This window comes from Trichomycterus rosablanca, chromosome 12, assembly GCF_030014385.1.
Source record: "Trichomycterus rosablanca isolate fTriRos1 chromosome 12, fTriRos1.hap1, whole genome shotgun sequence".
Lineage (NCBI taxonomy): Eukaryota > Metazoa > Chordata > Actinopteri > Siluriformes > Trichomycteridae > Trichomycterus > Trichomycterus rosablanca.
The window spans coordinates 10,766,567-10,779,251 of record NC_085999.1 but is presented as its reverse complement, the minus strand read 5'-3'; the positions used below and the strand labels follow the sequence as shown (position 1 = coordinate 10,779,251).

Sequence of the window (12,685 nt, the reverse complement as noted above, 5' to 3'; positions counted from 1 at the left end):
GGCTCATGCACCCCCTTCAGTGAGGCAGAGGTACTTCAGTGCAGTTTTATGTTAGATCAGCAAGATTAAATATGTTATACACATACGGGAAATACATTACATAGTCAATAGAAAGCAAGGAGATATAGGGTGTGTTCGAAAGCCTAGTGATCTCTCTACATAGACAGCATTTTACGTCATCGTACGTGCGCTCCCGAGAAGGAGGCTGTTCGAATTCTTAGATGGCTTAAAATGCTGTCTACTAAGGCACCTTAAATTTGAATGGTATTTTGACAGAATAATGAGGGAGGATCCGATGCTGCCTTAGTGGTGAAGGCAATACCAGCATTCAGTGCGGCACAACTTCTTTCACAAAAAATGACAAATTTGGCGGAGTTATTTTCAAACGTAAATAAATTATCATTGAATTGAATTGTCATTTATTTGATAATTCAGGCTTGTCAGCGAATTTAACCGTTTTCAGTACAAGGAGGGAGATGTTAGTTGACATGCTAGCGTGTTGTGCCACTGGGCTATCAACCGGAAGATTGGCGGTTCAAATCCAGGCTCTGCTATGCAGCCACTGTTGGGTCCTTGAGCAAGACCCTTAACCCTGTCTGCTCCAGGGGCGCCGTAAGATGGCTGACCCTGCGCTCTGACCCCAGGTTCCAAACAAGCAGGGATATGAGAAGAAAGAATTGAATTGTACCGTACAACTGTATATGTATATATTCTTCTTCTCATCCCATTGGTTTGAATGGCCTGAGGCTAACTGTGTTAGCTTAGTAAGCGAAATCTGATTAAATCGCTGTCTAAGTAGTGCATTTGAATAACATGACTTATAAGTCGATGACTTATTAGAACCCTCTTACTTAGGCAGCTGCCTACGTAGGCAGTAAGACAGCAAGGCAGCTCACTAGGTTTTCGAACAGACCCATAATAAAAGTGTATACAAACATTATATTGTGACATACAGCGTCATCACACAAGCAACATTCAATGTAGGTACAGTATATGTGTGAGAAGAACGCACATTAAAATTGCTCTGTGTGTGTGTGTGTGTGTGTGTGTGTGTGTGTGTGTTATAGTGTATGTAATAGTGTATGTATCGCCCTCTAGAGCGCGCGACAGAAAGAGCGTGAGGCTTGAGAGCGTGATGACGTCAGAGCCGGGTTGAATCAGTGCAGTGTGAGGTGTTGATGTGAGGGGAAACTCAGACCGCATGTGAAACAAGAAACTCCAGGTTTAAATAGATAGACTGACCGGTGGAGGAAGATTCCGGGCTTTATTACAATAGTCCCTGTATTTAAAAGTATAATTCATTGTCATGGCATCTCTCTTTAAGAAGAAGACTGTTGACGGTAAGTTACTTTTTGTTTTGATGCGGTTAATTCATACTTTGTGCTTTTATACACAATTATTTTTCATTAAAACCTTATAACCGTGGAAAATATGTGTGTACTTGTGTTATGTGTGTATGTGTTATAACTTCTGAACAAATTATACCAGTTATTATTTCGTAAGTAACAATCTATGTAAACGATAACTATTGTAACATTGTAATTGCTTCATGATGATATATTTAAGGACACTACTATTATAACAACAAATACTGCTACTACTACTCACATTAATAACATGTACTGCTACTGGACTAACAATAACATTAATAATAAAAAGAAATAACAGTGTTAACTAATTAATAAAATCGATGCTACTGTTAACATTGAAATAATACTTTATTATTATTACTTTTTATATTATTTACTTTTTATTTATATTATGACACTGCTGCAAATAATATTCTACTACAACAATTATAACAGCATCAATTTTATTAATATTACAACACTACTAGTATTAATAATAATACTACAGCTGCTACTACTACAACTACTAATACTACTTCCACGAATAACAACAACAAAAAACAATAATAATTATAATAATAATTAAAGCCATAATTTAAGTCTTTTCTAACAAAGCTATTGTAATTCTTTAAAATTGTTTGTTCTTTTTGTTTGCATGAATACTGTTATTAGAAAATAGTTTACATTACTCAATAATCAGTCAACTGGGAGAGCAGTGGTCACTAGATTAAACGGTTGTGTATACTCAGTTTAGAGTTTTAAATGTGTAAACATTAGCATGTGTAAGCTCTCCTGCCACATTGATGAAAAAGCTATGATGATAAAGCCAAGTAAGAGAATGGCAAGAGTTGGCAAGACTTATCAAAGCAAAATATGGGTGTTTTTGAAGAATATAACATATAAGATGGTTTTAATTTGTTCAGCACCTAATTAATACAGTTAGGTAATGTTATTAATTAAAAAATAGATATTTTTACTTTTGTTTACTGTTATTTTTAAATAAAAACACTACAAACACAGAAAAAATGAATAACAATAATATATGTCACTCTTATACAGCTCTCATCTCTCATACAAACAGCTCTATTAGCTCTTGTCACATATTGGAGTTGGACGGAGACTGAATTGGGTATCTAAAACATAATGTGTCAGTCAGAAACTTAAAAAATGACAGAACAGTGCAAATGGAACACAATTATATATGCAAACTTGGACAAACAACATCAGAAAAAAAATATTGTTCACCACAAGACGCTCATGGATTGGTGGCAGGGTTTTTTTTTAATGGTTGCAAAATCCTTTCAAGTACCACATACACAAGATGTAACCCAGATTTGAACCATCACATCTATGAGCCACTATAAACAGAATTATATGTTATGAGTTATGAATCTAGACTTAATGGCATTATTATATTACAAAATATGTACCCCTGAACAACAACAAAAGGTTATTAATCCAGTTTTACCATAGTATTTATACCTTAATGGATTTGTGTGAAGCACAATGTAAATGATACCTTTAAGGGTCCGCTGTAACAGTGTAAAGTACAATGTAAAGTATGGTAGAGCATCCATACTGGTATGGTCGGTATCTGGCAAAAAGAATTTTTTAATAATGTTTATAATATTAACTTAATATTATTAAGTTTAATAATGGCTTTGCATTACTGCCATTAAAAGAAAATTTTTTTCCACTATCCAGAATCATATGTAGTCTTTTCCTAATGATATTTCCATATTTCAGAAATATATTGTATATTCTCCTATGCTGTATATAGCAAATGTAAATAAAAAGTACGTTTTCAATAAATTTTTGCCTGTTTATGATATTTTGCTTACCTATATATATATATATATATATATACTGTATATATATATATATATATATCATATATTACTTATTGTTTATTATACAATGTGAAAAGTATAAAAAGCAGGACATTTTTACATCCTAACATTTTTACATCCTAACATTTTTACATCCAATCAGCTCGAAGTAGCAACGTAGTTAATCAGTTATAGAAATACAGAGCAAACCTACAATATTTACAAACATGCATATTGTAATATAGTTTTAAAAATATATTACTATTATCACCCTTTCTTAAATCAAAATCCATGTAGTCATTGGGATCCTGCCTTTGATGCTCAGTGGGGCCAATCAATGTGCTTGGTTCCTGCTTACATAATTTCTGAATTTTATTGAAAATTCAGCAATTTTATTGAAAATCGATTTTACTGCACTAGCCTACACCAGTGGACAGCATTTTTATCCTTCATTTTTCTTTATATTGTAAAATCTTACTAAGACTTATTATAGGTTTCCTTGGGTAGTCATTAGTAGTAGTAGTTTAACAATGAAAATGCAGATATTCATTACATTTATTAAGCCAGTTTAGGAACAAAGTAGTTTTAATGCATTTGTTCAATTTAAATTGAACAGGCTAGTCATTGTACATTATACTTTCAGCATGCTTTAATTTAAATGTGTATTTCTTAAATTTGCCTTAGTCACATTAAGTGTATCCTAAAAATTAAAAATCCAAATTATGTAAACAAATCAATACAACAAAACAAAACGAATGGGTAAAATATACAAATAATCAGACTTGCATTTAATGCCTCTAGCAGAACCAACACCAATTGTCTAATATACAGTTACAGTTTTTAGCATTCACAGAAGAAATCCTAATTTTCCCCCCAAAAATCCTAATAATTAAAATGATACTAGTTTCCTAAACTATAGCAAATGTATATCTTCATCACTCTACCATCATTCACTTGAAGTATAGACTACCTGTAACAACTATAATAACTACTGATTGTGCCAAAAAGGTGTTATTACATATGAATACAGTAAAATCATGTCATTACTTACATGTTACCTACATGGTCTTATTACTTTGTCATTACTGTGCAGTAGGTTTCTCCCATCCAAGTTCCAGCATCCGTGCATTGAGGTCAATGTAGTGTCAATGTAGTATTAGTAAAGTGCCAGCGCGCCAACCCGTTGTCTATGGTACTTTGAGATGGCACAGTTGGTTAGTCTTCTTACATGGACGACGACCCTCCCTCTGATACGTTTCGGAATACGTCACCTTTTACGTAGCTTATGAAAGTAGTTAGCGCTTACGTAATCATTCTTGGATGATCAATGCTAAAAAACTTTATATTCAAAGTTTATGTACACCTGTTAAACATAGAAAGTATTTTGGACTTTAATTATTTATCAAATTAATTAAAAATACTTTTTGTATTTGTTAATTACAATTCATAGAGATTATTTCTCCATTCTAGTGCTTGGTTTTATTAAACTTTATATTTCAAGTTTATAAACACCTGTTGAACATAGAAAGTATTTTGAACTATTTTATTATTTATTGAATTAATTAAATAATACTTTTTGTACCACTTTTACAATTCATAAAGATGATTTTTCCATTTTAGTTCTTGGTTTTATTAAACTTTATATTTAAAGTTTATATACACTTGTTTAACATAGAACGTTTTAACATAGAAAGTGTTCTGAACTATTTTATTATTCATTAAATTAATTAAATAATACTTTGTGTACCACTTTTACAATATATAGAGATTTCTCCATTCTAGTGCTTGGTTTTATTTATTTACTTATTTATTTTAAATATAAAAATTTTTTAACTATGCGTTGGTTTTGGATTATGGTTTAAGTAATGAAATGAAACATGAAATGGATAAAAAAAACAGTTTTTGCAGTCTGTACCATTTCAATGGGCCCTTCCATTATCTGTCTTTTTGCTACATTTCAAAAATTGTTTTAAGTTCTTTATTAAAGAATTTATTTTTTATTTACATTTTTAGAATGAAGGGTATATGATAGCATACATACAATTGATAAAATCTAAAATCTAATCTATTCTTGTTGCATAGATTACCTCATGATGTTCAAGGATTTATCTATTATTTTATTAATTTTCTTTTAATCTTGAACTTTGCTAAACAGCTAAATATTGTTGTATGAGAAATGATGTATCTTTTACAAATAATATAATTATTCTAAATAAATCAATTTAAATCAAGTATTTAGTCGATTATGTTTAAATTATTTTTAATTTTATAATGCTGGAATTTTCTGCTTTTATAATTCTGTATGCAATCAGACTGTTATGCATGTGATTAAATTATTAATTGAATGTGCTATACATTAGTGAGTATACATTAGTCAGGATGTGTGTACTGGGAACGACAGCCTCCACCAGTGAATTGTGAATTGTAAACTGTAAATTGTTAAGAAAAACTGTTTGTAATGGCTTACACTGCAATGACATTCAATATCCAAGCCAGTCTTAGTTTTGTCATGGTAATTTTAAAGCAAATTTTGATGTTCACATTTGTGGCTTTATGCCAATCATGTATTCATGTATGTTTATGGAAACGGTAGACAGCTTAGACAGAGACAAATTCCAGCTTACACGAACAGCTGTGTTGCTGGCTTGAAGCAACTTATTAAAAAGTAATAATGTTTAATTACACAGTAATGTGTTCTTACATGGCTATTACTAATTGTTATTATAATTTTCAAATAAAAACTGCAGAAGAGACAAACACTTATTCTTAAAGTATGTGTTTGACTTTTAATCTCTCCTTCTAAACGTTATTTGAAAGCACTAATTGAACTAGATAATTTGGTTAATTTCCTACAGAAGATGATTTTAACTTTATCTGAATCTTTCATATTGATCATTTTTATGGATTGTATAAAAATTGGGGGGTGGAGTATGGGGTTTGTGTGGCTGTTCCAGCCAAGACATTGGAAGCCCGTATAGAAATAGGAGTGAGATGGCTTCTCACAAGACTACGGAATCTGTGATGTCTGTTGGAATTTGTTTCCATTGGGTCAAAAGAGCACTTGTATAGCTGGGCACTGTTGTTGGTCAAAAAAGCTTCAATTGAGGTTCCATTTCATTCCAAAGCTGTTCAGTAAGGCTGAGAGCTTGTTAAACCTTGGTGAGATTGATTTAATACCTCTGCTAGCAATTGTTATGGCTGAAACACATGAAATCAGTAAGTACACGGGGTGTCCCAATACTTTTGTCCATTTAGTTAGGGCTGTGCATGGATTATGGATTAGGGAAGGGCTCAGTTTCAGCTCAGTCAACTGTAATTGAATTTCTGAAACTTTCTTTACACTTTTCTCCTCATCCGTTTCTGACACAGATATAATCAAAGACCAGACAAAGGAGCTGAGAGGCACGCAAAGACAAATCAGCAGAGACCGTGCAGCTCTGGAAAGACAAGAGAAGCAAATGGTAAATGGGTTTGAAAATAAATGGGGACAAAGGCTATCTGTCTCTCTGTCTTTCTGTTAGTCTATCTATCTATCTATCTATCTATCTATCTATCTATCTATCTATCTATCTATCTATCTATCTATCTATCTATCCATCCATCCATCCATCCATCCATCCATCCATCCATCCATCCATCCATCCATCCATCCAATTACAGATACTACCCCAGTAGTCACAGTTTTTCTCAGTCGCTTTGGTGCATTTCTCACATCACTATTAACATTTGCACAACAGTAAGTGCATTTCTCAAAACAATTAATACAAACTGCAAAACCTAGTTGATAACCTGCAAAAGCGTGTCACTTGCTCAAAATGGATAGTTTATTCCATAGTTTATTCAAAAGCAAGTATTCATGTCAATGAAAGTGTCAGTGTCATCAAAATAAAAAGTCCTGACACCATTGTTTATGAACAAGATAGTCAAATGGCTTTGTCATGTTTTCATTATAACAGTTCACTCTGTGTTTTCCAAGGCAAAAAAGTCAGATCATGGTGACTACCTGAAAATGCTCAAGACAGCACTATACACTATTAGCACACCCATTTGAAATCTACAGTTAAGTTACACATTACTGTATTTTGTGAGGTAAATGAGTACAAGACACTCTGGAACATACAACATACTGATTTTGACAACTAGTTAGTTGCATTTTTGTATGTAATGATTCAAGCAATGAAATGAGGACTATTAGTTTCATAGGGAATGACTATTCAGCATTCATAAGTATAGTTCATTTTGTCTGACATGACATAAGCAAATGATAATGTTATAAAACAGCAGAGAATTGTATGAAAGCAATTGATGCATGTCCAAAAGCATTTGCAATTTGTTGGAAGGAATGACTACTATGATGTGCACAAATGACAAAATCTTGTGGAGGTTGAACTAACAGTTATGAGAATTTTAATTCTGATCAGATAAATGCACCAAAGCAATTGAGAAAAACTGTAATTTTCCTTGAATTTTCATATTTAAAAAGAAATATCTAAAGATATTTGTGTTAAATGTATATTATATAGAGCACATTTTAAAAAATATTTAAAATTTTTCATTAGGGTTCATTTATATTATAAGTAATTGTATTTTGTTGTAGGACATAGGAATTTTAACAAAAAGAGCCAGTAGTGAAATTGTTGAGATGTCTGTTTATAAAGTATTCTCCACACCCACTAATTGATGTTCTAGCCCTAAATAAGCACTAAAAAACAGATTTTCCATTTGCAGGTTCAACACAAAGCTGTCAGGGCTTACTTCACTATTCTTTATGATAGTAGATCTGCTGTCTGTCTCTAGACAGAATACCGCAATGCTCAAGACATCAGTCTATTACTGTTGCTCCACTAACAGACAAGATTCAGGCTCTTGTGGTTGACACAGCTATAAAACATTCCTAACAAGCCGTGTTTCACAGTTTCTGTTTCACCCCATCATACAATATTAATAATCATGATGACAGCATCTGATTTTCATGAGCATGTTTCAACAATAAAAATCTCTTTTTCGGTCATTTTGTGGTTGTGACGGGATGAGGCACAAGACCAGTGAGTCATCTGTCATGATGGGACATAATGTGGCACAGTCGTACAGTTGTTATGATGAAGTGGGAATGCATTGAGGGATTTAATCAGTGGTGCAAATTCAGCAGCTCTCTCTGTGGTTGGATGGGTATTGATATGTAGTTTGCACTTGTTTCATTGTGACACATTTTTGGAATAGTGGCCCATTTTTGCTCATGAAGGACTAGGCTTAATTTATTAGTATTTCACTATTGTCAGTTTTAGAATGAGCTTACAATACAGTAAAGTTAATAAGGAAATACATAGAGTGCTTGGGTAGTGGATTCTAGCCCACTACCACTGGCCAGATTTATAGTTAGTCTGAGGCTGTGTAAACTGGAAATGTAGAATTTTTGGTGGTGATAATGTCCACTGCATTCCATTATCAGGGATGTACAAGTAATGATAACAAAAGACTAAAGGACTTCATACCAGTGTTTAACTAATCAATGTAAAATAAATAAGGAAATAAGTTCTTTTGTACTGGCTGGTTAGCTCAGTTGGTTAGAGCGAGGTGCTAACAACGCCAAGGTCGTGGGTTCGATCCACATACGGGCCACACCCCCTTAAACAATTTTCCTCAGGATTAATAAAGGTTTATCAATCTATCTTTTAATGTTTAGTCATTGCTCCTTTTAATGTTAAGCACTTACCTTTGCAACACCATCAATTTGATAAAGATAAAATGTTGAATCTGGCATAGACTAGATGAGATAGATAGATAGATGGATGGATGGATGGATGGATGGATGGATGGATGGACGGACGGACGGACAGATAGATGGATATATAGATGGATATATATATATATATATATATATAGATAGATAGATAGATAGATAGATAGATAGATAGATAGATAGATAGATAGATAGATAGATAGATAGACAGACACTTGATCCTGAAGGAAATGGATGTCAATATTGATTATAAATGCTACATCAGTATTAACTCAGTCAACATATATTTACATCAATTGATTCTTGAAGAATTGTGTATTTTTTATGCAAACTCAGATATTATATTAGATATTTTCAGATCATTTTTTACACATCTTGATGTTACAACATACTTACAATATTAGTATAAATCTGTTTGCTTTGAACAGGAAATGGAAATCAAGAAAATGGCCAAGACTGGAAACAGAGATGCCTGCAAGATCCTGGCTAAGCAGTTGGTTGAGCTAAGGAAGCAAAAGAACCGAACCTATGCTGTGAGCTCCAAGGTGACCTCCATGTCCACACAGACCAAGGTCATGAACTCTCAGATAAAGATGGCTGGAGCTATGTCCACCACGGCCAAGGTAAGAATTTTGTGATTTGGCTTTATAAGCAGTGTGTTAATAGGATAACTTTGTTCCTTTGTGTGTCACATTAAGAGAACAAAATGATGTTAAGAAAAAAGTTTAGCATAATTATATGTAGAGTACTTGGGTGGTGTAGCCTTTGGGGAGAATGGGGGGTTGGGATGGGGCATGGATTGGTGCACAGTGAAAGCAATTTCAGATAGGATGACCCTCCAGATCTCACCTCTGGTCACTCAGTGAAAAGTTTCACTTGTTGTTTTAGTGTTCTTTTATTGTTGCCCTGTGTTGGATTGGCATCCCATCCAGGGAGTATAATTGAATGTTGTATCTGGCTTGCATTGTGCTACTTTATTTCAATTTATAGTCAAACCAGTCCATGCTAACATCCACACAGTGGAATACACAAGAACACATTGTATCTTTCCTGTGTCAGGAATTATGTATCCTGGGAGCTGTAGTGTTGTAGTGTAGGCTGTCGGAAGAAGCTGCTGTCATGCCCATTGTGTGTAATGAGGCTGTGACAGAGGTGATTTGTGTAAATAATTCTCTATAATCAAATTGGATTTCCTTTTTTCTCTGCACTGCCGTGTTGCTGAATCCCAAGGGTCCATTAAAAGACTCTCAGTGCTCTCACTGTGCCCTGGTTTTACATCTGCTGAGTTGCATCCAGAATTAATGTATACCTGCTGGATTTGGTTTATGACTTTACTGTTTCGTCAGCTTTTGTCAAATAATAAGCGATTATACTAAGTGTTATTTCAGACTATGCAGGCTGTCAATAAAAGAATGGATCCGAAAAAGACTTTGCACACGATGCAGGACTTTCAGAAAGAAAACCTAAAAATGGGGATGAGTGAAGATATGCGTAAGTCTCATGTAATCAGTTTAAGTCTGGTTAAAAGCAATTGCTTACATACTTTTTTGAGACACCTTTAATTCTTTACCACCTCTTTACCAGACTAATATTTTTAATATTTTTTATTGTGTAGCCACAAAACTATAAAAATGTAACACAAAAGAAATATTCAATCCAGTAATATTACCCATGTACAGTATTGTTCAGTACTATAAATTATCCACCCATTCTATAGTTATCTAACATCTCACCAATGAAAATATGCAGCATTTTTGGCTCATTTTAGTTTTTTAGTTTCTGTTTTTTTATCATTTTGTTTTTGTCTCAGTGTCATATTTGTTATACACATTTTATTTGTTAAATAAATAAATAATATTAATTTTTATAGTTCCAATTACATTTAAAATATTCTGATCAATTTTTCTTTTTTCTTATGCACCACCACTTATGCACAACAACCAACTACCCCAAATAAAGTAAATAAAACATACTAAATAAAGTAAATAAAATAAAGTAAATAAAACATACTAAATAAAGTAAATAAAATAAAGTAAATAAAATAAAGTAAATGACAAAATAAATGAAATATTAAATGCATTACTTAATTAATTAATAATGTTAGAAATAGTTAAAAGATATATATTATATATAAAATAAATCAGATTTATTGTTTATATACATTATATTTATTTTTTAAATGTAGACTCGTGTAACTAAAAATGTTACTACTACTGTTACTACTACTATATCTGCTACATATAACTACATTCTTGTATGTATGACTTTTTTTAAACGTTTTTTTAACAATTATTAATTATTAACTTTATGAATGATTTATGAATTCATGCAGTAACCCTTTTATTTATTTATTTATTATTATTTTTATTTGATAATATGTATGTCTTGTTTTTTTTTTATTAGTAAGTTGTTTGTGAATTCTTTTCATATCTGCAGTAAATGATACATTGGATGAAATCTTCAATGAGTCGGGTGATGAAGAGGAATCTCAAGACATTGTAAACCAGGTGCTAGATGAGATTGGCATTGAAATCTCTGGAAAGGTAAAAGACATTCACTAGTCATTCACTTCAACTGTTTCTTGGTTTCAGTCTGCCTCCTATAATGCACAACCTATGTGAAGCAGTAAGTTTGAGCATATGTGTGGCCTCTGGCTTTGCTTTAGATTTGCCGACTGGCCCTCTTGTATGTTCAATTCATGTGGTGCCTAAAGTGAAATGTTTTTATATTACTACTTCTTTGCGTCTGCCTGCTTTAGTTCTGTGATTGTGTATTCTTCCTTATGTGTTTATCTAATGCAAGTCATTAAACTGTATGTCAGAAAAAACAGCTGTGTAGTTGCCTACAGTTGTTAAACCAATTTAATTGTGCTAAATGGTTTTGTGCAGATGGCAAGAGCCCCTTCAGCTGGAAAGAGTCTGGCCAGTACATCAAAGAACAAAAGAGCCACCATTTCAGATGAGGACATTGAGAGGCAGCTAAAAGCTCTCGGAATGGATTAAACTTTGCACTCCGTACCTGTGCTCTCAACACCAACGAAGGGCTTCTCCTCAAGCACACACACTTTGCCTTTACTGTATGGTGAAACAGCGGACCATTAGTACTTAACTGTACAGATCTACAGAGCACAGGGTTGAGGCTGAGTGAAGAAACTGACTTGTGAAGGAAAGATTGTACAGACTTGCCAAACAATATGAAACACTCATAAAAAAGGGCTCTTAGAGAACAATGTATTTCCTATCACACATTGGCTTTTTAGTCCATGAGCTCTCACCTCTAAATATGTGTCGTCTTCTAATTTAAAATCACATATCAATAAAAAATTGCATGTGTCGTGATAGATTTGCACTTTACTAAGTATACCTGTGCAAATGACAACACATGCAAGTAGTCTGGACAAACTTTATGTAAATAGTAATAATATTTTGCACTCATCACAGGTCATCACATCTTGCAAAATAACAACAAAAAACACTGGACATACATATTTCCTATTATACTGGAAAACTGAATCAGTGTGTACTCACACATGGGGCAATTTTAGCAGCTCCAGTTAACCTGACTGCATGTCTTTGGACTGTGGGAGGAAACCCACGCAGACACAGGAAGAACATGCAGACTCCACACAGAAAGGACCCAGGACCTTCTTGCTGTGAAATGACTGCTACACACCGAACCACCGTGTCCCCCCCCAACTTGAATCCAGTTTGTATATAAAAGCTTTCAGTATCAGCCCCAATATTAATGTTGATTCATGCAGATTTAGA

At 33.3% G+C, this 12,685-nt stretch overlaps 1 protein-coding gene across 1 annotated transcript; it reads left to right on the top strand.

Moving 5' to 3' along the window:
- The first annotated feature begins 1,259 nt into the window (after positions 1–1,259).
- Positions 1,260–12,065, top strand: chmp2ba (charged multivesicular body protein 2Ba). Its single transcript, XM_063006496.1, has 6 exons — positions 1,260–1,340; positions 6,548–6,639; positions 9,347–9,541; positions 10,307–10,409; positions 11,355–11,461; positions 11,807–12,065. Exons 1-6 carry the CDS (start codon positions 1,307–1,309, stop codon positions 11,918–11,920), a joined length of 645 nt encoding a protein of 214 aa, XP_062862566.1. The 5' UTR covers positions 1,260–1,306; the 3' UTR covers positions 11,921–12,065.
- Positions 12,066–12,685: the final 620 nt, after the last annotated feature.